The sequence below is a fragment of the Trichoderma evansii genome (genome assembly GCF_050947405.1).
Source record: "Trichoderma evansii strain SZMC 28006 chromosome Unknown GGI43scaffold_1, whole genome shotgun sequence".
Lineage (NCBI taxonomy): Eukaryota > Fungi > Ascomycota > Sordariomycetes > Hypocreales > Hypocreaceae > Trichoderma > Trichoderma evansii.
The window spans coordinates 2351473-2375598 of record NW_028145205.1 but is presented as its reverse complement, the minus strand read 5'-3'; the positions used below and the strand labels follow the sequence as shown (position 1 = coordinate 2375598).

Below are 24126 nucleotides of genomic sequence, written 5' to 3'. Positions count from 1 at the left end.
GTGAGTGATGAGGGGAGGGGGGTGGCGGGCAAGGCTCAGCTGCAGCTCGCTAACGACACGCCCTTCCAACCTCTTGTCACTTAACGCGCGACGCGACCCCGGCTATTCTTTTCAAGCTTCCGCCAGGCCAGCCTTTTTTCCTCTCTCGACCTCTTTAATCTGCTCTCAGAGCACCCTCTTGGTGCATTAGCGGCATAGTTTTTGTCTCTCCTGACGGACAAATTTTACCAAGCATTCATTGCGCTTCTTCGCCCAGAGATCTTTCATATTCACCATGGCGCCTCAAGGCTCTGAGCTCGACCCTCCGGATGGTTTGTTACGACTCAATCTGGCTCAATGCCACCACGGCTCTGGCAATCTTATGCTAATGTGAATATGCGCCTACAGTCGATATGGTCCATGATGAGGAAGACGACCAAGAAGAACGTCTCATCAATGAGGGTAAGCTTCCATCGTGGCTAATACTGGCTCTCGTACTGCGGGGCATCTGATCTGACTTGGATCTCATCCTAGAGTACAAAACATGGAAGAAAAATAGCCCATTCTTATACGATATGATTCTTGGGTAAATTTATTCTCTGGCGGCCGTGTTGTTGGATCAGCGCTCTAACACCTCTGTTTCAGAACGGCCTTGACCTGGCCAACTCTAACAGTCCAATGGTTTCCTGACGTCAAGGAGCCCGAAGGCAAAAACTATCGCATGCACCGTCTCTTGCTCGGAACTCACACCTCTGACGGCAGCGCCAATTTTCTCCAAATCGCCGATGTCCAGATACCCAAAGCTGTAGTACCGAACCCTGACGACTATGACGAGGAACGAGGCGAGATTGGAGGCTATGGAAAGGCAGGCGATGTTGCTGCCCTTAAATGCGATATTGTACAAAGAATTGAGCACCCTGGAGAGGTCAACAAGGCTCGCTATCAGCCTCAAAACCCAGATATCATCGCTACTCTTGGAGTTGATGGCAGAATTCTCATCTTTGATCGGACAAAGCACCCCCTGCAGCCCGCAACTTTGGGCAAAGTGAACGCGCAGATTGAGTTAATTGGCCACAAAGAGGAAGGTTTCGGCCTCAATTGGAGCCCCCATGAGGAAGGATGCCTCGTATCAGGCAGCGAGGACACCACCATGTGTTTGTGGTATGTAAAGCCCTTGTTTAAATCTTAGGACCGTGTGGCTTGTGGCTAATTTACCTTTTAACATAGGGATTTGAAACTTCTTGAGGCCGACTCAAGGATATTGCGACCTGTTCGCAGATATATCCACCACGCCCGAATTGTCAACGACGTTCAATACCACCCTATTTCCAAGAACTTCATCGGCTCCGTATCGGACGACCAGACCCTGCAAATCGTGGACCTGCGACAGAGCGAGACGAATAAGGCTGCTGTAGTCGCAAAACAAGGCCACTTGGATGCTATCAATGCGCTGGCGTTTAATCCAAAGTCTGAAGTCCTTGTTGCCACAGCTTCCGCCGATAAGACGATCGGAATCTGGGATCTACGAAACGTGAAGGAGAAGGTGCACACCCTTGAGGGCCACAATGACGCGGTAACATCGCTCGCCTGGCATCCCACCGAAGCCGGCATTTTGGGAAGTGGAAGTTATGACCGAAGAATTATCTTCTGGGACTTATCCCGTGTCGGCGAGGAACAGCTTCCTGATGACCAGGATGATGGTCCTCCTGAGTTGTAAGTTGCAGTCATGTCTACTTTCAAAAACTTCTTTGATAAATTCTTTGTGACATGCTAATCACTCATTCTAGGCTATTCATGCATGGCGGTCATACAAATCACTTGGCCGACTTCAGCTGGAACCCCAATGAGCCTTGGTTAGTTGCGAGTGCCGCCGAGGACAACCTGCTACAAATTTGGAAAGTTGCGGAATCTATTGTTGGAAAAGATGATGGCGACTTGCCAGTTGATGAGCTTGACCGATAGATGAGGTGGAAGTTCTGGGAGAAGAGTCGATCTTCATAGAATGAAGGTGAAGAGAGGCTATGGCGGGGCATGCTACAAAGTCTCAATCGGAGGGCTAAGAAATTTGAATCCAAGACGGTCCAATCTAATAGGAGCGATCCCGAGTCTAATGATATCGAGGCAGAATCTCCGCATTGGACAGCCAGGGGAAGTGGTTTTGCTATCAAGGTGATGGACAGTAGAGATGAAAGTGCGGGTGCCAGGTCGAGATCAGCGACTCTTAAGGCAGAGTTAAGCGAAGAAACGGAAACTGAAGGGTCCATGATGGACGAGTTATAATTCCAAATGTTTATCAAGAGCAAAGCTATCCATCCGTAGTTAATATAGCTCTGTCGAAATTCTTAAAAAATCGGTGTTCTTTCGTAACAACTGTGAGGCAGCTGTCGGATTCGATGGACAGGTGCCCAGAGTTATATCTTTCCTTTTATTAACTATTCTTAGGTCGATATCTCTTCGCCGTTTCACATTTACATCACATATCTTCACCGCAGAATTCTCACAATCATCTTTGGTACGCAACAGAACAATAAATCGCAACTTCATTGAACCTGAGTAGTAAACCATCACTGACACACATATTATCAACAAGAAAAGATAATGAACAACACAAACGAACAAGCTGGACCGAGCAACAGCCAGCAAACCAACGACAATGATTTGAATCAGCTCGCCGAGGATATTAGGCAGCGAGCCTCGGAAGAGGCCGAGGACTCTAAAAGTGATGCATGGGCGGAAAGCGAGCGTGACGCTATGCTAGAGGATATTGGAATCGATTTGACGGGGATGGATGAGTTTTTCGACGAGTACGATGATGAGATGGAGGGCGCAGAGATGGATGCCGACCATGTCGAACTCCTTAGGGGCATCAACCGAGTTACCATCGAAGAAGTGGAAGTGAATGGCATAAAGAAGAAGAAATTCAAGTTTGACGACCTCGATATCCAAGACTATTTTAACAATACTGATCCATACGAGACGACGAAAGCAATGAAATCTCGCATCATTTATACGGGAAGAGACCTCATATCAGTGTTATGCCAGCACGTTGAGCTGGCCGTCGAGCTGGGCAAACATCTCAACGGCAAAGACGTGTTGAACCTCTGTCTCGCAAATCGTGCTTTTTACTACACCATCAATGGCTATCTCCTTTCCAGCATCCGCACGTGGATCGAATACAGGGCGCCAGAGGCAGGACGAATTTTCCACTACCAGCTCTACGCGAGGCATCTCGTTGACGATCCGCAGAGGAGAACTTGGATGGCTCTGAAGCAGGGCATGACTACATCGCCGAATAAGGACAGCAAGATTCGCAAAGTGCCTGGCTTAAAGTATATGCAGATAGTACTGGGTCGGGACAAGTACTGCAAGGAAATTCTCGCCATCATGGCCCGGTGTGGTCATCGCATGCCACCAACGATGCATCACTCGCTGCTGCGGCTCTGGCTTCTCATGGACATTGCTACTTCTCATCAAAGACAGTCCATGCTACGAATGACGCATCTATTCAAAGACGTCGACCTCTATAACATGCAAATGTTCATCATCAAGCTCGGAATGCTCTTCAACGATCCCGTCTATGGCCCTTGCAAATATGATCTGGTACAGCTTATGCTGGGCCAGAAAGGTCTTTTTAGACTATGGCAGCTTCTCACCCGCAAGAAATTCAACAAGCTTTCCGAGATATTGGAGCTCAAGCTGCGCTACGATTTTAACTTTTTCAGCGAAGGCTACTGGTTAGAAAACATGCTGGGCCAGATTCAGGGCATCCCGTTTCGAGAAATTGGCCAGCAGCACAAGGAGGGCTGGGGAGCAGGCCGAGCACATCTTCTTCGGCCAGACGAAGTTATCCCCATAGAAGCTGTTCGTAGGGGGCTTCACCTAGACGAACACCTGAGCCAAATGATGATTTGGGGATATTTTGATTGGAAGACGGGAGAGAATATTGTTCCCTCCATGGAAGAGATGTATATTGAGGATGAAGATGACGTCCTCGCTAATGTTGATACGCTTGAACACTGGAAGCCAAGGCACGTTTTGAAGAAGCATTGGTACGACCTGACCCCCGAGCAGCAGGATGAGATACTCTCTGATGAAGAGGACGAGCGATTGCGTGCTCAAGCCTGGTGCGGTAACTCAGACGACGATGCTGGCAGTTTGGACGGCGTCTCTGATTCTGATTCTGACAAATCCCACGATCTTGACGAGGAAATCAACCGCGGTTTCATTGTACCTCCTCAGCCCAAAGATCACGAGTCTACCGTGCCCGATGTCAATAACATGCAGGGCTGGATAAACTTTGTCAATCAGTCCATCCTGGGTGGCATACCCGTAGACCTTGGAGAAGACGAGAAAATTAGAGCTCAGGCTTGGAGCTCATATCCAGACCACGATCCAGGAGAGGATTGGGATTGGGATGATTTGATCAGAGAGAGGCGAAATCGACGCCCGCACCAGCAAGAGCCTGATTCGGATACTGAATCACAGGATGAAGGAGACTCGGACGATGAAATGGAGGATTACGATGACGATGATGAAATCGAAGAATATTATGATGAAATGGAAGAAGGCAACAGTGAAGCAGAGGATGATGTCTGATCACGATGAGTACCTAGTAGTAGTTTAGAGCAGCTGGCGCCAATCCATTCGGCTTCTGGATACCAGATTCTTCCAAGGTCTCCATTCAACCTGAGAATCAACACGCAGCAAAAAGAGGGCATCATGAGCACTACAGATGGGATACTACAGATTAAAAAAACTACAAGGAAAATAAAAGAAACTATAAAAAACAATTTACAAAAAAAAATGTTTAGCTTCTCTTTGATTGAGCGTGTCATCCTTAGTGCAGGGGCCATGCTAATCTTCTCTGTTGCATTGTTAGCGATTCGAACTTGTGACCTGTGGAGTTCCGGAGTTGAGCCTTACCTGTATCGTTATAAATTGACCAAATGCCCGAAGGCGAAATCTTACCTTCTTAGTTTGCTTATAAAGGGTAGTTCTGAGCGCAAATCTGACTAAGCATTTGCACCAGCTTGCTCTTATTATCACCAAAAGCATCAGCGTTGCTCTTGATGGCTGCATTCGGTGAGAATAAGAGCAAGTGATGCGGATTTCTAGTTAATTTGGCCATCTTTTACCTGCTGTTACTGTATAATCCGCAGCTTTTGCGGTGTGCTTGGATCGCTTCCATATTATTTGCAAGTGGTGCACCGACCACTATGACGAACTTTGAGATTGTGCGCTACAATACCTGCTAAAAACAGCGTTCCAAAATGTATGGAAAACGCCTTCTTGACGTCTGAAAATGACTCCAAGGGAAAGAAGTCTGTCCATGCTGAATTTCTGTTTTCTTCACATTCTTTCCGAATTTACTGCTGTATATATTTGCCAGCAGCCTGGTAAGATGTACAGTCTAAGAAATCCGGTTTGCTTGCGAAAATTTGTTTAGGGTACTTTAATCCCTCTCCGTCGTCTTTTCCCCTCTCAAGGTTCACTTAGCGCACAAGCTAGACTAGAACCTAAAAATACATGGTACTACCCTCACATAACCGCTTTGGCAATCCTAACTGTTACTTCATTGGCTCGAACAACCGTATATGATCTGATGTTATGGTTAACTACACCTTTCTTTCCACACAGCTTTGACACAGCATACTAAAAAATGAGAAATTTCGTTAGCCTCTTCCTGGAGTATATTCTTTCATCTATCTTATAATAGACAATTAATGACGGCGTTGGTGTATTGAATAATAGACAGGCTTATATACACGATCAACAAAAGAGTAGCTCAACGAAAAAACTATAGACATCTCGACATATGTACTTGATAACGAACTAATAACTAATGGTCGACGAGCTTCAAAGAATCAACAAACTTCTCTGTATCAATATAGCGCTCAATAAAGCCAGTGTCACTCGGTGGCAGGTTGTGATAGACAGTCATTTACATGGGACATCACTACATACTCCTCCTCCATATCAAACTGGATTTTCCAGACTTCAACATCACCATCACAGCAACAATCACACAATTCTTCTAATGTCATATAATTGAAGCAAAAACAAGCCAATAACACAGTATATTAGGACATCCATTCCCCCCATCCTTCAAAACCACTCTACTTTTTAAATTTTCATGCCCACATCCCCCTTCGGACAAATAACATCAGAGCATTCTCATATCTCAGCAAAATCAACCTGTAGCCAACCACCCACCACCGTCCCTCCAATTTGTAAAAAACAAAAGAGTCCCTCCCAAACCCTTTCCACCCTATCCTTCTTTGCCCCTGTATGCTTCCCATTCACCCCCATCCATTCACCCCCCTTTCCCTTTCCATCGTCAAAATTTCATTTGCCCAAAAAAAGTTTCCCTCAAAAAACTCGATTCAGCCCAACTCCCGCCAATGTCCCCCGCTCCCAAAAATGCTGCTACCTTTGAAACTTTTCTCTTCTAAACTTCCGGAATGCCGAAATGATAAAGAAGAAGAAAGAACGAAGAAAAAAAAAAACGAGTGTACGAAAAGTACAATATGAGAAGAGAGAATGTCCTATGTAAAAAAGAAAAAGGATTGACAAGGTAAGAAGACACAACTGCAAAATGGAAAAAAAACAGAAAGAGGAAATAAGGAAAAAAGGCAAGAGAATCAGACCAGTAAAAAGCAAGTTAACAAGGAGAAAGAGTTGAAACAAAAATCAAAAGACCCCTGGGTTAATCTGAGCGATAAAACCGACACCGGTGAACTGGATAATTGAGTCAAAAACAAGGCCAAGATATACCCTTACACTCCCTTTCGCTATGCACCAGCACCGGGACAAAGGATCCAGCAAAAATGCCACGTCCGACCGATAATCGAGTCCACACAACCTTATTTCCCTTGCCAAGAACCATGTTTTGCCCCCCTTTAAAGCGCGAAAGAGAACCAACAAATTTTTACTTTCCTCAGCAATGCTTGTACCACAAGACTCGTTTTGACCCAGAACAGCCGTGGTGTATTTCACTTTTGTCTTCCAGCCCTCGAAACAATACCACAGCCCCGCCTAAAACATATCCGACACTCCGTCCTAGTCCTCCAAAAAACAAACCAAATTCACACCAGCCCCTTTCCCTTGAAACAGCATGCAAGCCAGGTCCAGAAGGTATTTGCCAAGGTCAAATGCTCTATGTTCATCATTCCAAAGTCGTTACATAGGAACGAAAATGATATACCGAAAGGTATATAACTAGTTGAGTTAAAGATCATGATCTAAAAGACAAGCGTCTGTCGATCTCGTTTAGACGGGCGACTTGCTTGGGGTAGCGCCGGCACCGTTTTGGCGAGCGTCACCACTGACGGTGAGGCCACCGATACCACTGCTCAGGAAAGCAAAGGGGTCGCTTTCATTGTTGCCAGAGTTGCCGCTGTTGTTGTTGTAAAAGTTGTTTCCTGGTCCGCCGGAGACGGGACCGTTAGTCGCAGATTGGAAAGCCGCCTCTGCAGCCCTACTATCAAAGGGACCGGCAGCATGGGAGCCGGGAGCAGAAGGGAAGCCCTGAGAGTTCAGAGAACCCGGGTAGCCGCCAGCGCCGCCACCCAAACCTGAGGGGAGAAAGTGGCTAGGGGGACCACCAAAGTGCTGGTTGTAGCCGCCTCCTGATCCGAAAGATCCTCCGGAGCCAAATGGGCCGGGACCTGGCGTACCCCCCATTGATCCCTGGCTCATACCATACTGTGAGCCATTGTCCATGGGGGAAGGATAGCCAGAGTCCGCAACAACGGCAGCACCAGCGCGGCTGGCACCACAGCGAAGACAGCAGACATTCTTAGCAAAGTTGTGGTATCCACAAACTTCATTTCCGCACTTCCAGTCACCGGCACGGAAAGGCACAACACCGCCACCGCCCATACGTCCACCGTGTCCCATGGGACCGTGGTGACCACCGTGGTGCGGAGGGGGCATCATGGCCGGAGGTCCATACTGATATCCATAGCCACCAGGGCCTCCCATTTCACCAGGTCCGCCGCTTCCAACAGCAGGGAACGAGCAACGGAAGCAAGCCGTGCGGCGCTGGAAGTTGGAGAACCCACAAGAGGGGCAAGTCCAGTCACCAGGTCGGGGGCGGTTCTTGCTAGGAGGGAAAGGTGTCAAAATATCTTGAGCGCGATCCAGCACACGGCTAGAAGAGGGGGAAACCTCAATAGCCTTTTCGTTCAGCGCACGTCCGTTCATACACAAGCTCTCAGCAGCCTAGTTGAAGTCAGTATACGAAGCATCCATCAGCCGAAAAGGGGGGAGCAAGGTGATATATAAAGGGATTTGACTGGAGGTAGCATCTGGGAGTGCACGTAGTAAACTCACTTCTTCATGGGAAGAGAAAACAGCAAAACCTGTGCCGGTGGGCTTGTGCTGCTCAGGGGTTCGAAGTGTCCAGAACGCAATAGGGCGACCACCAAACTGGGTGAACCAGCTCTCCAGCTCAGACTGAGTAGTATCATGCGGCAGACCAGACATGTGCAGGACCTTACTCCTCTCCGAAAGGAACGCCCGGACATCTGCCCTGGCATCCATAGGTCTGGTCAGAACGTCGGGGTGATCGTGCGGCGGTTGAGACTTGCGAATCAGACCGCGGAGAACGCGAGCCAGGGTAACGGCTTCCTCCATGGCACGGCGAGGAGAGGCGGGAGCCAAAGCCTGGAGATGGAAAGGCAGGTTGTGTTTAATGGGAGCGCTAGACTGCACTGGCTCGACCTCAAGAGCGGCGCAGATGTTTGACAGCATGGAGGGTCCAAACGGCAGAGATTCTGGGTGGTGCTGTTGCCAGCGTTGGTATTCAGTTCGCAAATCGAAGGTGCGAGAGTGCTGCAGGTAAGGAGGTAGCACGACTGCCTTATCGCGGGCTTCTCGGGGCAGCTGAACTCGGAGGTCCCAAGCATCCAAAGTGACGAAGACAAAGTCGAGATTCTTAGACGTCAGGTACTCGGTAGCAAAGGTGTCGAATCGAGTGATGGCATCTCTAAAAGTACCGGCATTTCGAACATGTTCCCATGTCAGAGTCGTCAGACTCGCTGCAAGAAGGTGAGAGAAAAAACATTCGGTCAGCCCCAGTGTTCAATGATTTTCAGCGCGAGAAGTTTTAGAAATTTTAGTCCCCTCCAACTTTCTCTGTAGCCGCGCAACATGGCGGGGGGGAAAGCAGGCGCGACAAAGCATGCTAGAAAAGACGACTCGCAGGACTGAAAAACTTACTGCATAGTGGGGTGATGGGAGTGTTGACGGGTTTGACGAGAACGCTCTCGTGGGTGATCTAATGCGATGGCCGCAAAGTTAGCGATGCTTCAGCTGCGTGTGGGCACGGTGTTGTGGCCCAGTAGTGGCGCAGGGGGAAAAGCGGATTTCTAACCTCCTCAAGAGTGCTGGCATCAACGAGAATCCATCCAAGCTCAATGACCTCGGCGGAATCCTTGGTCACATAGACACCGTGTTCATCGCAGGTGGTCGCAACGTGGATTACGACGTAGCGGTCGATGTTGAGCTGGGGCACCTGCTGCGAAGTCATGATGGCGACGGGTCTGCCGGCTCAAGGCAACTGGCGTTTGCAAGGTGCAGGCAACGACTGTCGACGCTGAAGCGATCGCCGGGCCGCTCGCAATGGCTTGTCGTGAGGGTAGAGAGTATGAAAACGAGGAGCGGTAGCCTCAGACCCCAGCCGGCTCGAAGAGTTGACGGGCAGGCGGGAAAAAAGGGCGATGGAGGTTGTAACGGGGGGGTACAGCCACTCGAAACAAGGCTTCAGGAGGCGTGGTGAGCAAAAAGAACAGCCGTGGAAAAAAAGCTTGGAGCTCCGGGTCGGCAGCCGGGAGAAGAGAAAAAAAAGTGAGCACACAATGAAGGGTCAGACAAGTGAGAAAAGATTGGCCGCGCCCTGCCAGAAATGCGCAATACGCCCTCGCAACAGTCGAGCTCTGAGGTGGATGAAGAAAGACTGCAAAAAGAGAGAATGGGAGGTTTGAAAGAGACCGCTGGCCGAGTGGGAAATTGGTGGTCCAACACTTTTCTTTCTCTGCAGATGCAGCCAGCGCTGTAGTTAGCTTCAGGTACCTGCCCTGCCTGCTAGCCCAGGCAGTGTAGGTACCACCGCGGAGTACGAGACGCATGTAGCGGTACTTGGCTGGCTGGCACAGGCACGGGGCTTTTTCAGGGCTCTGTAGCGGCGGCCGGCGGGTGCATGGGCGGGCTCAGCGGCGCTCAGTGGCCAAGCTACAGGCGCTAGTGGACGCGCAGCGGATGGCCAGCGCAGGGCGCTCGCTGTGCTGGAACCCTGCTAGCCCTGCTTGGCCGGCCTGGGGACGCGGCACCGCTACTGCCAGCAGGTATCGGTACGAGCAGTACCTGGCGGAGAACCCTACGGAGTCCCTACGGACCGCTTATCGGGGCTGGCTGGCTGTGTCCCACCAGACGGGGTCTTTTTTCTTCACGACGCAAGGGGGCCAGTATCCGGTATGTCGGAGACGGTATGATTTCATCAGCGAGAGCTTGTTTGAGCCTCTCGAGCTGCTGCAATGCTGTTGATAGAGACGCATTCTTTGCTTACATTACCACGGCCAACCCTGTCTGTGCTGCCTGGCCGTGCAAGCACAGGTGTTGGCAATACCAGGTAGATCCCTGGCTGTCCCAGAATATCATTCCACTGTCTGTCTGCAGCGCACCAGTCTCGGCACTCTGCTGTTGCTTGTACACCGTAACTTGCTTCGGCTGTCAAGGTAGCCTTGCGTCAAGTTCCCCAGATCTATGTTAGGTTATACGGAGCACAGAGTACTGTACGGAGCCGTATATGATCGGAGGACAAATTGGCTCGATAGGCGAACCTCGGGGAGAGGCAGGCAGTCCCCTCCACAAAGCAAAGAATCAGTAATCTGACGCCAATGCTATGGCCTCTGGAGTATACGTCGATTTAATCAGCCTATGGCGAGAGTGAGAGCCCGTATACGTCACCGGCCTCTCTTACTATTGCCCACTGCAGTTGGCCCCTTCTACATATGTTCTGTATAATATATATTGCTCTTATCGTCTCATCAGTGATCAGCATGAGCAGGTGACGATTCGCTGTCTCCGCAAGAGCCAACAGCAGCAGCATTTTGATTGACCCTCAGTCTGAGAAAAAGGAGAACACTCACCGCTGCAAGACGCTGGCCTCCTGGGGCAACGCAATGCGTAGTTAACAAACTTCTTGCTTAATGTACTATGGCTGGATTCGAAGCAACAAGCTACAATCATGTCAATGTTCTGAGTCGCATATTCGGCGGCAGTTGGCATATATGATTTATAGAGGGCTAGCTGGCGCGTTGGAAGACAAAACTGTCTCATATTCCGCTGCAGGCCATTGAAGTCTAACCCGAGGCGCCAGAATTGAGTGGCGAGACAGAGTTGGCGTCTGTAGCGCGGATCTCTGGCGTCCCCTGTGTTTGTTACCAAACATACCTATATTCTACGGAGTATTAAGTGGTGCCTGGTATTAGTATTATTCATCGAACTGGGAATTGCTGCAGCAGCTAGTCGGAGCTGGGCTTGGTCATCAGTGCGCGGAGCTTGACACAGTGTGCAATGCCTTGCGGCATCAAGCTGAATCAGGTTTTGACAGGAGCTTGTGTTGGGTGCAAAATGACGAGTCTCATGCAATCATGGACTCTTGAGGGGCCGCTTTCTCCTCCGTGTTCGGTATGGAATACCCGAAATCACAAAGCTGCCCGTAGCTCTTTTCTGCTCTTTTGGTCGAGCAAAGCTATACTAGTCGCTCATCAAGTTGAACTTACGTACAAGCACTTCGCCAGAGTACGACGATTTGTTTTTCTCCTCTTCCTACTAGTACTAGTGACCGTGAAGTAATTTACGGAAGACTAACTCCAGAATAATTCCCGTTAAAGATTCGGGCTGTTTTAGTCAGAGCACTAAGAGCAGGTATCTGCTCCGTATGGCCATCGGTAGTCGGGATTACCCGCTCTGCGAGTCGTCCAAGGCACGGTCGAGGGCAAGCGGCCTCTTTCTTGTTATTGTTTCCACAATAAAAAAAAAAATGGAAAAAAGGAGAGTCGCCTTACCGACTTAGCAGAGGAGCCATCTAGCAGGCCTGGAGAGTGGAAAGTGGCCCGATTTGAGCCCGCGGATAGAAGAAGGGCAAGGCTCCGGTACAGTGGACGGCGCTCAGAGTCGGCAAACCAGTCGCGGCGGGCGATGACGGGGCAGCAAAGAAATACGCTTCCTTCTCTAGTTTTTAGCGTATTTTAAGGCAGGCCTTCAGACGCGTCTTGAGCTGTCTTTATGTCTTGGGTGACTGGGGGCCCCCTTGACAATGTCAAGTTTCGGGTCAACCACGAGGCCATTACGGGTAACGGGTTGCTGGCTCCGCCATCTCATTGGTGCCGCCACCATTGACCCAGAGACCAGTTTCTAGAACGATGTCAGAAGCGCTGGGATAGAGACACTGTCTTGGATACCTGCTACCCTGGCCGCCGTCGCTTACATGTACCCAGTCGCGCATCACCAGCTGTCATGCGTCGCAGAGTACAGTACCAAACTTGTAGATAATGACAGTTTCAGAAAATAGATTGGACGGCTCGATGGGATGTCGAATTCTTTTACGCAAGTAAATTTGTAAGCCTGTGAAGCATCACCTCTGTTTGGCTACTATGCCCTTAGCGTTGACGCATGCCGCAGGAGTTAACGGATCCAACCTACCTTTGTTCCGATCTTGAGCTGAGACTTGGCTGGCAATGTTTCACTTTTGCTCCTTATGTCGTTGTTTTGGCGTCCATCATAAAGGCCGGCAAGTATTCCAGTGGTCGATAGCAGGCTACGTCTGATAAACCGGGGGCTTAAGTCGCCGGATAGCCGAGGATGTAGAGGCCGGCGCAATATAATTTTGCTAGGCTGCGTTTGTATAGGCCATGGATAATGTCGAACCAGCCGGTTCTCGCGAATCTGCGGGCATCGAGCATTAGTATTATCCAATCCTACTGCTCAGAAGGTAATATTTATATCTCATCACTTACCATGACACACTGCCAAATAGTTAAGCGATGGTCGAAGGAGCCGGGCGTTATAGGTCCTGCCTTAGCCGGGTGGATGTGCACGAGTCGCTGCGTCAGCGATACACTGCTGAGTTACGGCGTCGCTTAGATTATGGGAGTTATCGGGCGCAATATGATGCAGCTCTCTGAAGGTGTTAAGCTGAGAGTGTTTTCTGAAAGGGAAAAATTGTCGGGCCATCGTCATAATTTTAAGGCGGCGAGTACAGGTAGCATCAATAAGTGGTTCAGAACAATCTTGCTGACTGTGATTCGGCGACTTTGAACGTCTTTTTGAACGCCTTTTGCGAGCATCGGCATCGGCAGAAGCAGGCAAGAGGCTTGGTATTTTATAATAGCGACAATATAATGAATCCAATTGTTTACAGGAAAAAAATTCTGGCTTGAGCATTTCAATTGAGTTTGAAGCTACCAAGCAGGCCGCTCATTCTTAATGCGAGCAGCACAGCCGTCCACGTGCGACTACGTCATGCATCCGGCTCTTGTCTGCGTCATTCATGGCGCATCGCGGGAGGCGATTGCCGGCTATAGTTGGTGGCCATCCGATAGACAGCGTGATGGTGGTTGATTGCGTGAACTCAATGTCAGCGTGACTTGCACATAACCTGGTTACGCAATTAGAAGCTAAAAGTTTAACCAGCCATTGCATGCCAAACCGGTTCTCCTGTGGGTTGATCGCATGTAATAAATGGAAGCTTGTCTCCTCCCGCAACCGCCGATTCGACGGTTGATCTTTCGTCCTTCTTTTTTGTGACTTGAGAAAGAAAACTCTATACTTAATTTCATGCAGAGTATAGATTCCGATTCCTAGATCTCCAACAACACGTCTATTACACAGAATCTTCATTGAACCTGTATACTCATCGCAGTTGTCACTATGGGTTTTTGTTCGGTCTTATGCATCGTATTCATTACCCTTATCTGTATGTTGAGACGTCAAATTTTAGACTTGTGTCGTGCTAACTATGTTGCTTAGTCCCTCCGCTCGGCGTATGGGCTGTAGCAGGATGTGGAATGGGTAAGTTTATTCGTGATGTTGGATATTATGAAAGGGCTCAGGAAACATACTAAAGCGCTACAGATTTGGTCATCAACATATGCCTGACGCTTCTTGGATACTTGCCCGGCCATATACACGCGTTTTATCTTGAATATGTCTATTACGACAGGCGACACCAAGCCCGCGAGGGTTATGCTCCACCTCGCCATGCACCCGGTATCTACTCCGAAAAGGTGCAAACGGGTGGGCAACCCTTCCGACAAAACTACGGAACAATGCAATCGGCACCGGCACCTCCAGCTACGCAAACTGGACCGGCGCCCATTGGTGGCCAGCCGTACGAAAGCCAAGGATATGGAAACCAGCCATATAACCAAGGATATGGTAATCAAGGGTATAGCAACCAAGGGTATAGCAACCAAGGGCACGGTAATCAACAAGCAGGATATATCTAAAGCCTCGATTTCGATATGGAGACCGGGAAGGCTGCTCTAGTAGAAGAGAGGGTTTGGTGCAAACTGTCGATTGAATTTGGGGCGTATGGGAATGCCTTTCAAATAGATTGAGTCGAGATGAGTCGAATCAGCATGGAAATTTGCCTGATCCAATTCGGCATAAACACTCGAGGCTATAGCTAGCCATTCTCTAGCCAAATTGAGTCGAAATCCCTGGCTTTGGTTAGCGGATACCATGGAAGAAGCAAGGTAGTACTGGTAGTTAGTTGTGCATGTAATTGTAAGTATTTAGTTTCTCTTAATGGTAATAGGATCAAAGAGTTGTCGTGGTTGAATTGCCTGCCTTGAGCTTTGCTGTACAAGTGATGGAGGCATGAGGATGACATCACCACTTCCAGGGATCTCCGCTTACGGCTTTCAGATGTACTACATGCAGAGAATATTATTAGCAGTATCTTCTCCGCGCAATGGATGGAGCTAGGGAAATGGACTGATTGATTGATTGCCATTGAAAGCCAGCAATGAATTGCAAGATATCCTGGCCTGAAACACTTTGCGAGGCATGCGTCGGCTGTCCAGCTTTTGTTGTCGAATCAAGCTGTCATCAAGGATGTTTTATATCCACTAATTGGGGCATTCAAGCCCATATTTTGCTTGCTCTACCCGTGTGCCCCGCTCCGGCTCCGGATGTTCATCCCCAATGCCTGATTTAACAATTTCTGCATATGGAGAGGGAAAAAATCAGGCAAGGGGGTCTGTGTAGGAAGCACATATGCTCGTGTTGATAAGGACTGTGTGGGGGAACAGGCAAATGCCTTTAGTACGTGCATACGAAGTACGTAGGCCCCCAGAATGCACGGTGATAGGCAGACGGAGGATATAGTATATGATGTGTGATGTGATAGCTGGATGGCCATTCAATTGCACGATGCATATACAAGTAGCTTTGATTTGATTTGATTTTATTAACCGGCGAGTCACTGCTCTTTCCAACAAAAGCATCGCTTCTCAATGCCGTGATTGGCTTATAATCGCAAAACGGCAGCCCGAAACAAACCAAAGCAACGCTGAACTGCCGATTTCTGCCCTTTTTGCCGATATACAATCCTCCTGCCCACACACCTTGCCTTCTGCTAACCCGCATCGGTCCGCGAACACGTCGAGACGAGACCATCCCCGCAAAGAGAACATACGCAGCCAATCGCCTACGCCCACGGCAGCAAAAGGCAACAGGCGCTGCAGGCAGGGATGAGCATCGGACTTCAGAGGATGAAGCTGCTGCTACTCGTAGGCTCTGCGCAAGGCCCCCGATACCACCTCTTTCTGCCACGGACGACGCCCGCAGGACTCCGGCAAGACGCAGACGCCCTTTGAGCGGCCGCCACGACAGTCGTGCAGCTTTGCACATGTCGCTTGTGCTTGTGCTTGTGCAGCGGCTTGTGCATGGCATGACATTGCATGGAGCCTTTGGCGCCTTCGCTCGTCGTTCGTGTCTGCGATGTGAGTTTTGACTCGCCACTTTGCCCATCCTGCGTCCTCTTTCCTTTTGGCCACTCATAGCGAGTCTCGCTGTTCTCTATCAAACGCGTAACTCTCTGTTCCGTCTTTAGAAGCTCTCTTGCTTGCCCCTCACTCTGCTGTCCCCTGCTTAGCTCTGCTGCTGTCACTCTTCTGTTATACTGCTACCTGCTTCTTCTTCTACTACGACTACACCCGTCGGCTTCGGATCGACTGCTTGTCTCATCGGTTCTGAGGTGCGATCTGGATCCTGAGCAGGATTTGCTGCATCGCCAGCAGCTGAGTGTTTTGTCTCTGGCCATCTGGCGCTGGCTGTCTCTCGTCCAGCTAGCTGCTTCTGCCGCCGACGCCACACCACCACCACCACCACCAACAGCTACTGCTGCCACTGCTACTATACTGCATACTTACAAGTCCCATCTGCACCTGTCTGTCTGCCTACAGCCTGTGTGAGACTTATTGCTCCGCCATCACCAAAGCTACCAATACGCATCACCAAGAATAGTCCCCAGCTGTCGTGCCACTCTGTCGCTAGCGAGCAGCACACTAATACGGCCCTACCACGTATCCTTCCCTCCTCTCTCTCTCTCCCCCATCCTGAGACGAGACCAGACCAGACCAGACCAGACCCCTTGTCTAGACGACGGGAATGCCTTGAGTTTCTGCACAACTTGCATGTTGCCGCGCCCGGTGTCTTGCTGAGACCCTGGACCGATCGTCGCCGATACCCAATACATCTCCCAACCTGCCTACATATAACCATCGTATTTAACCACCTTTGCGCCATCTCTCAATCCACCATGTCTTTACCCACCTCCGGCCCTGGTCCTCAATCTCAATCTCAAACTGCCTGCCAGCCTCAACTTCAATCTCAACCTCAGCCTCACTCTCAGCCTCAGCCTCAACAGCCGTCCGCCACGTCTGCTCTCCTTCGCCCCTCCGAGCATCGTGACCGTGGCAATCCCCTCCCATTGTTCTCCTTCAGCCAGCCCAACCCGTCGCCGACCAGCCTCGTGCCGTCCACCGCCGAGGGCAAGCCGATCCCCGTCGACGACTCGACCGTAGAATACCGCACCACCGCCCTCCGCGAGCTCAACCACAACTTCCCGAGCCACCGCTACGCAAAGTCCACCGGCGCCCAGAGCAGCACCTACTCGGAGCCCGTCATCGTCCGCAGCTACTACCCCCCATTGCCGTCCAGCAGGCCGTCCAGCTCGTCTCGCGGCCCCGCCATCCACGGCGGTCCCATCTCTGGCTCGGGCATCGGCGCCGGTTCCCAGGTCGGGCGATTTGCTGAGGCTGTTGCTGGTGGTCTTCCCCTCCCATCGAGGCTCGTGTCGGGTGAGCACGGCATGCTGAGCACCATGGTACTGTCTTTTGGAAAGAAGCCGGTCAATGGCCGGACCGAAGACGAGGCCCGTCTGCCTCCGGTAGATGCCTTTAGCTTCAAGAGCTTCATGCACAACATTGAAGCTCAGGGCGGCGGTCTTGCGGGTGATATCAATGCTGATCTGGACCGCATTGCTGAGATTTGTGCGAGGTCCAGGTACTCGCTGAGCAACCAGTACGAGGTCCATTATACCCCCCATGGATCCGGAGCCTCATTCTTGAACCCTTCAGCACAATCAAATGAATCCCAAGGCCCAACCTTACAAGTCGTCTCCGCGGAAGACGAGCAAAGCGTAGGAGCATTATCAACCCGTAGGAAGAGGCGCATGGTCCGAAGGAATAGCAGAGCCGTAGGAACACTAGAAACCATCATCTCGTCAAGCCGGTCTTCGGACGAGGAGCAGGCCAGCAGGAAGAAGTCTGCTGCCGAGATCGCCGAGGAAGTTCGCGGTCGATCAGCACAGAAGGGCTCAGGGCATTCCTCTACGACCAGCTCTTCTAGCGGAACTCTAGACGAGCGCCAAAACTCTCATCTTGAAGATCCAGCTGCGCCGAAGAAGTCATCGTCTTCATTAGCTCTCATTGACCCTTCTACCCGACACAACGGCGTGGCTGTAGATTCTCCACGAACGTCAGCCACTGGTCTTGTCAGTGAACCGGCACAGCCTCAAGAATCAACGAGCCAGCTTGAGATTCGTACAGCTGCAAGTGAAATTGGCGAGGGGCGGCCCGTTATCGTGAAAGACACACCACACCATCCCAAACAATTGGGTTTCTCCGTTGCAAAGGGAGCTATTACACCCATTGGAACGGACACTGCCAGTGGTGGCCTTCTCTCCATCATTAACGGCTGGATGCCCTGGAGACCATCCTCTCCTTTTATTCACCACAAGGGCCTTGCTGAGGGCAGCCTTCGTGAGCTCTTGAGGAGCACAGAGCCGAAAGGAAAAGGCCCCGAGATACTGCAATAAGGCCCTGAAGAGCTGCATATATGCATATTTGACGCTGGACTATCCATGGAATCGATGTTAACGAGACGGGTTTATTTTGGGGGGCAGGATGAAGGTAGGAGGGCAAACAGACCGGATACTCCTCTTTCGTCTGCTTAAGAGTTTTGGATTTGTGTTTGGGTTGTGATTGTTTTATGACTTGATGACATTTACAAGGGAGAATGGAAAATTGATGATACCATGTTATGATGGGATATAAACATTACTTGACGATACCATGACACCGAAGGGACGGCTTTTTTGATTTGTTTGATTTATATGTATATATTGCAATGGGATCAACTAGTAGGAGTTAGGTAGTCGACTGAACCTTTATATTCTTCTTTCTCCAATATAGAGTCGAAATGCATGCACAGCTTGAAATGGATAGCAATACGCTCTCACTTTTTAGCAAGGGAGTTGCTACCATGAAAGACGATCACGGTGCTACTGTTACATTCGTAACAAGTTTCTCATATTATCTTGCCATGGGAATAGTTCTTTTTATATATTCTTTTGGCGGGACCTCCATCTCTACACGTTCCTAAAGCGTAACAAACGATACAAAGTCATCCCTACCATGCAAACGTCATCTTTTACTTTAAAAGAAAAGAAAAAAGCAACCCTTCCACGTCCATGAAACGCCCATTATAACCTTTTTAAACACCCCGAGAAAGAAAAAGACGAAAAAGAGCCCATGCCAAATGTACGGCATTACAACCACTGACAGCCGCTATCCCAGTCCCAGTCTCCGAGGTAACGTAGAAGGGGAAAGGAGGAAAATGAAAAGACGTGATATATTAGACAAGGAAGGGAAATAAAAAAGCAAATCCACAGAGGATCAGATGAGCAAAAAGAAAATGAACACTCATTTCTTCGATGTCGCTGTCGTTGTCATGCTGCTGCTCCGACTTTCTGGTGGCTTCTGATCGACGTGTACTCTCTTGACGCTCCTCTCGCGGTCATGAGATTCTGTGACGCGTTTCTTATCGTTGTCTCGAGAACTGTCTTTGGCAGCTTTGCGAGCCTCTCGATTTCGCCGCTCGTTTTCTTTACGCAGGGCCTTGGACTCAAATTCATGCCAGTCACCACCAATATTCGCTAGCCTGTCACAGAAAATTAGTACATCAAATATGAAGATGTTAAGACTTAGAAGATCGTTAGACTCACTCTACTGCCTGTGTAGGCAATGGCTCTTCGGTAGTGAAGTATGGGTGCTGTAAGACCATAGCCGCCGTGGGCCTCTTGGCCGGATCATAGCAGAACATGGATTCCAATAAGTCAAAAGCAGCAGGGGAGACTTTCTCTTTGTACTTTTCTGCAAAGATGTTCTTTCGCTTCGCAGTTGGTCGGAGCAGCTCGAACCATGCCATATCAGTGATGCCGGGCCAGTCTTGGCGGTTTGGCGTCCCAAGGATGTTGTATATCTTCTCGAGCTGGCTGAGCTCTGTCCCGTCTCCAGCGAAGATGGCAACCCGTGTAAAGATCTCTACCATGACACACGCGGCACTCCATACATCGACAGCGGCAGTGTACTTGGTTTCTCCTAACAAGAGTTCGGGTGATCGATACCAGATAGTAATGACACGATTTGTGTAGTCCAGTTGGTGCCGTTTCGCATAAAACCGAGCAAGACCAAAGTCCGCCAGCTTCAATATGCCCTCGCTACTAACAAGAATGTTTGCAGCTTTAATGTCGCGATGAAGCACGCCTCTCTCATGCAGGTAGTCTAACCCTTCGAAAAGCTGCTTGGCCAAGTGCTTCTTCTGGGCTGGATCCAAAGTGAAGGAAGGATGGTTGAGTAAGCCTGTCAAGTCATGGGATAGGTACTCGAAAACCATGAAACAGTCGTTTTTCTCCACCATGACCTCTTGAAGGTTGACAATGTTTGTGTGCCTTAGTGACTGCAGCAGTTTGATTTCTCGCACAGCAGTTACTGGGAAGCCATCTCTTTCACCCTCCATGCGAATCCGTTTCAGAGCAACGAGTCCCTTGGTGTAGACATTCAGTCCTTTGAACACTTTACCGTATGTTCCCGAGCCAACGACGGATTCATTTCCTGGTTTCCTGAAAAATACCGACTCAGAGGCGATTAAGTCGTCAGGGAGAGTTGGTCGAGGTTTCAGTCGTTTCATGACCTTCATGACCTTCCGTGTTCTAGGCGCCATTTTTGGTCCTTCAGGGGGGTGTCTGAACTCTCGATCTCGCTCTCTTTCTCTTTCTCGTTCACGCTCCCGTTCACGCTCCCGCTCTCGCCGGGAGCGCACTGAAGACGGTTCCGTCGGTGCGCTAGGGGGAGGTTCTCTATCCCGATTAGGGGTTTGAGTTTGCACAGGTTCTCGTCTTTGGGGAGCAGCGTTGAATTTTTGAGATATCTCTGGCTTCGGAGCTGCAGGCGTCGGCTTTGATGACGGTTTAAAGGCAAAGCTAAACTTTCCAGCACCGCTGCCTGGCTTAGTTGGGGTTTGCGATGAGGCTTCAGCATGATTGTCCTTGGATTTATTTGTATGATTAGCGGGAGCTGATGGTATGTCGTCTGAGCGATCCACTGCCGGGCGTTCATGGATATCAGTGGGTTCTAAGCCTTCCCTGGGACTTGCGTCTGCATCTGCAGCGGCTGGTCTCATCTCCTCATCTTCATCTAAAGGAAACCCATTGCTTCGGGGGGGAGGGGGAGGTGGTGGAGGTGGTGCCTGAGACGAAGAGTTCCTGGAAGCGCTTTTGAAGTTGGAGCCGCGATAGCCACCTCTGTTTGCAAAAGATCCGCCACGAAAACTGCCGCCCCGATGATTTCCTCGATAATTACCCTGAGGACCGGTAGGAGCGGCATAGGGTGGAGAATGCAGTGAATTCCCATGGTAGTGATTCTGTGATCCGTTCTGAGGGGGACCACCAGAAGCATAGTTACCACTGCCATGAGGATACTGTGGGGGGTATTGCCTATTTATTCAATTAGCAACTCATTATGAAACAACAAGACACCCGTTTCGCTGGGGAAAAAAGACAAATAGGAAAACGCACTGTTGTGGAGAATATTGGTGACCATTCCATCCAGAACGGCCCGCACCATATGACGAGGAAGACGGAGAATTGTGAAAAGAGCCAGAATTCTGGGGAGACTGAGAAAATCCTCGGGGATCGTTGCTATGATGAGATTGATGCGAATAGGCGGCGTTATATCCTCCACGGTAACTACTCCGAGACGTCATATCGTCGTCGATGTCGGACCGCGAGGTATGATGCGGCTCGGTGATATCTTTCTCTCGTTTTCCCTCTCGATGGGTCTGGGGAGATCGAGGCCTTGGGTCTCGATTAGCCGATCGGTAATTGGCGTCACCTCTCGATTGGTCGTCAGTGGCAGTGCGGACTGTCAAAGCAGGGCCGCCCACACGTGACGGCGAGTCCCTACGATTTGAGGGCGAACGACGTCGTTTATCAGAAGGAAATGGAGACCGGTTGCGTGATACGCTTCGAGATGCTTCGGACTTGTGACGGTGGCGTGAGGAGTCGCGTCGGGAGTGTCTCCTCTCGGCCTCAGATCTCGCCGGGGAATGGGGTGGAGATCTTCTCCTCGAATGGCGGCGGGTGTTGTCGGTTCGGGAGGGAGATTTGTGGGAAGAACGGTGGCGACGCGGTGAAGAATCTCGGCGGTCGGTGGAATGGTGTCTTCGTCTCCTCGATTCGGCCTTGGAGCTTCGGGCTGGGCTGCGCGGAGACGGGCTGTGAGTCTTCTTGTAGCGTTTCCTACGAGATGGGCTCAAGGATCGGCTGCGGCTACGGCTTCGACTCCTGTGTCGCTTCGAGGATGACGGAGAGCCGAACCCCCCACGGTCACGGTTACGGTCACGATCACGGCTGCGGCTGCGGCTGCGACTGCCCCGAGACGTCCTGACTTTGGTCTCGGAGGAGCGCGCCTTGCTCTCACGATAGCGAGGGATCAAGTCTTCCGACTCGGCGGGTGGGCGCGAAGATGAAGGATTGTCTCGTCGATTGTAGTCTCGGCTGCGGTCTCGTGAGCGGTGCCGCTGCACTGGAGCTGAATCTCTGGGACGGTGGTGGTGCCGGGAGGCGTAGTCTGGGTTGAGACGGCCCCCGTGGGGAGGAGATCCTGGTCGATCCGAGGACGTCACTCCTCTGCCAGATCGAGGCCGTTCTCTGTAATCATAACTTCCTCCGTCGTCTCTCATGGCAGCATGTCGAGGGCGACGCGGAGGCAATGTAGTCTGCCCCATCGGGACCTACACCTGGTTTGAGTTTTTAGCGTCGCAGCGCTGGTAAATCGCCGCACCTTAGCCGGAGTAGCAAGGGTCCGAGGCTTGTGCCGTCCCACAGCCTGGGACAGAAATGGCGCTGCGATGAGATGAGGGCGCTGAAGATGCAGAGTAGAGGAGGGGGTAGGAAAAAAGAAAGGAAAACAAAAGGGCGATAGGGGTCTGGTGCCACAGGCAGAAGCAGCCCCTAGAGCTGACCGCCGTGATGATTTTTTGGGCAGACGTTGGATGCCCTGAGCCTCAGCCTCACCCGCACAGGCTGAGTGTGTCCTTCCCCGACGCAGTCCCGCATATCCGCCACCCAGCAATAAGGCCAACACCATCAGTCTCCCGGACATGCACTTGCAAGCTGTCAACAGAATGGCAGTTTTCTCATACGCCTTCCTTTGACTTCAAACCTCCACGACATGCAGACGACAGCCCGCTATTGCCAATCATCTCAAAACAGTCAGAGCATGCTTGAGCCGTCATGACGGCAGCAAAGCGCTATATACGTATCCTCGCGGATCATTTACGTGACTTACCGTTGGCATCAATTGCCATTATAATTCTTGTCTGCCATGCAACTTTGCCCCCTTGTCCACCGATTTGCTGCGCAAGTTCCAAATGATGGAGCTGATCATCAAGCATATGTAGATATGAACGCGCGAATTTCGCACGATTAGTCCGTTTGCCTTGATGCAGCGTCATTTGTTCCCCTTGTCATTCCCATTTTCATTCTCCATTTCATTTCCATTCTCATTTTGCTCATGAGTGGATCGAGCCAATCAGCATGCAGGGCTGATCTTCAGGGCTGATCAGCATCATCAATGAGACTGCAGCGACTCAACGTCATCCAAGTCATAGAACCGTGCTTGGGTGCTACAGCAAAATGTTGCCAGCAACGTAGGGAAGTAAATTTAGGCTTCTGCTTGGGCCATAAACAGACCTATTCCGTCAAAAAAAAAAAAAACCAATCCTCAGACATGTGACGAGATTGCCATAGTAATGGAAGACGCAGCGTTTGTTCAAACGAGGGGCTCTGGTGTCGAGAGCACAATATAACTCGTGCCGCTTGCAGCACTTCATCCGTCGCAGCCAAGAATCGGCATCATCCCAAATAAAACAGCCGTCACTGAGAGTGGCTGAAAGTTTGCAGAGGAGCTGCAATACGGGGCACAGCGAAGTGGTTTACAGGTGCCTATTTCCGGCGCTGATATGGAAGCTGTAGCGGGGTATTGGCGACAAGCTCGCTCCCTGGGCGATGTTATCATGCCATGTCTCCCTCAAGAAACTCAACAAGCCCATACTCGATCGGTGGGCCACATCCAGCGTGTCGGCTCGTCCAGCAAAACGGTACTCCGGGGGACAAGGCTCCAAATCGCTCGTCAGGGTGTCCACAGGCTCCCGATCTCACTTCCCCCGCCTCCGCTAGAAAATAGTAGAGAGTCACAAAGAAGCATCTTGGCTCTCATTCTCCAAGAGGTT

At 50.5% G+C, this 24126-nt stretch overlaps 7 protein-coding genes across 7 annotated transcripts; 4 read left to right on the top strand and 3 right to left on the bottom strand.

Annotated features, from left to right (window-relative positions):
* The first annotated feature begins 48 nt into the window (after positions 1 to 48).
* On the top strand, positions 49 to 2332 carry GGI43DRAFT_391189 (WD40-repeat-containing domain protein). The gene is made up of 6 exons (XM_083204410.1): positions 49 to 311; positions 388 to 441; positions 514 to 565; positions 625 to 1140; positions 1207 to 1692; positions 1767 to 2332. Exons 1-6 carry the CDS (start codon positions 275 to 277, stop codon positions 1939 to 1941), a joined length of 1320 nt encoding a protein of 439 aa, XP_083066395.1. The 5' UTR covers positions 49 to 274; the 3' UTR covers positions 1942 to 2332.
* Positions 2333 to 2511: 179 nt separating this feature from the next.
* On the top strand, positions 2512 to 4758 carry GGI43DRAFT_24458 (uncharacterized protein). The gene has a single exon (XM_083200730.1). It carries the CDS (start codon positions 2578 to 2580, stop codon positions 4573 to 4575), a length of 1998 nt encoding a protein of 665 aa, XP_083066394.1. The 5' UTR covers positions 2512 to 2577; the 3' UTR covers positions 4576 to 4758.
* A 2449-nt stretch (positions 4759 to 7207) lies between these two features.
* On the bottom strand, positions 7208 to 10233 carry GGI43DRAFT_24383 (3'-5' exonuclease family protein). Its single transcript, XM_083200721.1, has 4 exons — positions 9356 to 10233; positions 9202 to 9259; positions 8314 to 9020; positions 7208 to 8202 (listed from the first exon to the last, which is right to left on the bottom strand). The coding sequence occupies exons 1-4, from the start codon at positions 9509 to 9511 to the stop codon at positions 7249 to 7251; spliced, it is 1875 nt and encodes a 624-aa protein (XP_083066393.1). The 5' UTR covers positions 9512 to 10233; the 3' UTR covers positions 7208 to 7248.
* Positions 10234 to 13760: 3527 nt separating this feature from the next.
* GGI43DRAFT_24267 (YqaE/Pmp3 family membrane protein) lies at positions 13761 to 14582 on the top strand. Its single transcript, XM_083200707.1, has 3 exons — positions 13761 to 13960; positions 14014 to 14055; positions 14119 to 14582. The coding sequence occupies exons 1-3, from the start codon at positions 13915 to 13917 to the stop codon at positions 14490 to 14492; spliced, it is 462 nt and encodes a 153-aa protein (XP_083066392.1). The 5' UTR covers positions 13761 to 13914; the 3' UTR covers positions 14493 to 14582.
* Positions 14583 to 15421: 839 nt separating this feature from the next.
* GGI43DRAFT_391174 (uncharacterized protein) lies at positions 15422 to 16639 on the bottom strand. Its single transcript, XM_083204409.1, has one exon. The coding sequence runs from the start codon at positions 15950 to 15952 to the stop codon at positions 15755 to 15757; it is 198 nt and encodes a 65-aa protein (XP_083066391.1). The 5' UTR covers positions 15953 to 16639; the 3' UTR covers positions 15422 to 15754.
* Positions 16431 to 18813, top strand: GGI43DRAFT_24283 (uncharacterized protein). The gene has a single exon (XM_083200709.1). It carries the CDS (start codon positions 16811 to 16813, stop codon positions 18368 to 18370), a length of 1560 nt encoding a protein of 519 aa, XP_083066390.1. The 5' UTR covers positions 16431 to 16810; the 3' UTR covers positions 18371 to 18813.
* Positions 18814 to 23238, bottom strand: GGI43DRAFT_24290 (CDC2/CDK family serine/threonine-protein kinase). The gene is made up of 3 exons (XM_083200710.1): positions 21410 to 23238; positions 19559 to 21328; positions 18814 to 19494 (listed from the first exon to the last, which is right to left on the bottom strand). Exons 1-3 carry the CDS (start codon positions 22618 to 22620, stop codon positions 19257 to 19259), a joined length of 3219 nt encoding a protein of 1072 aa, XP_083066389.1. The 5' UTR covers positions 22621 to 23238; the 3' UTR covers positions 18814 to 19256.
* Positions 23239 to 24126: the final 888 nt, after the last annotated feature.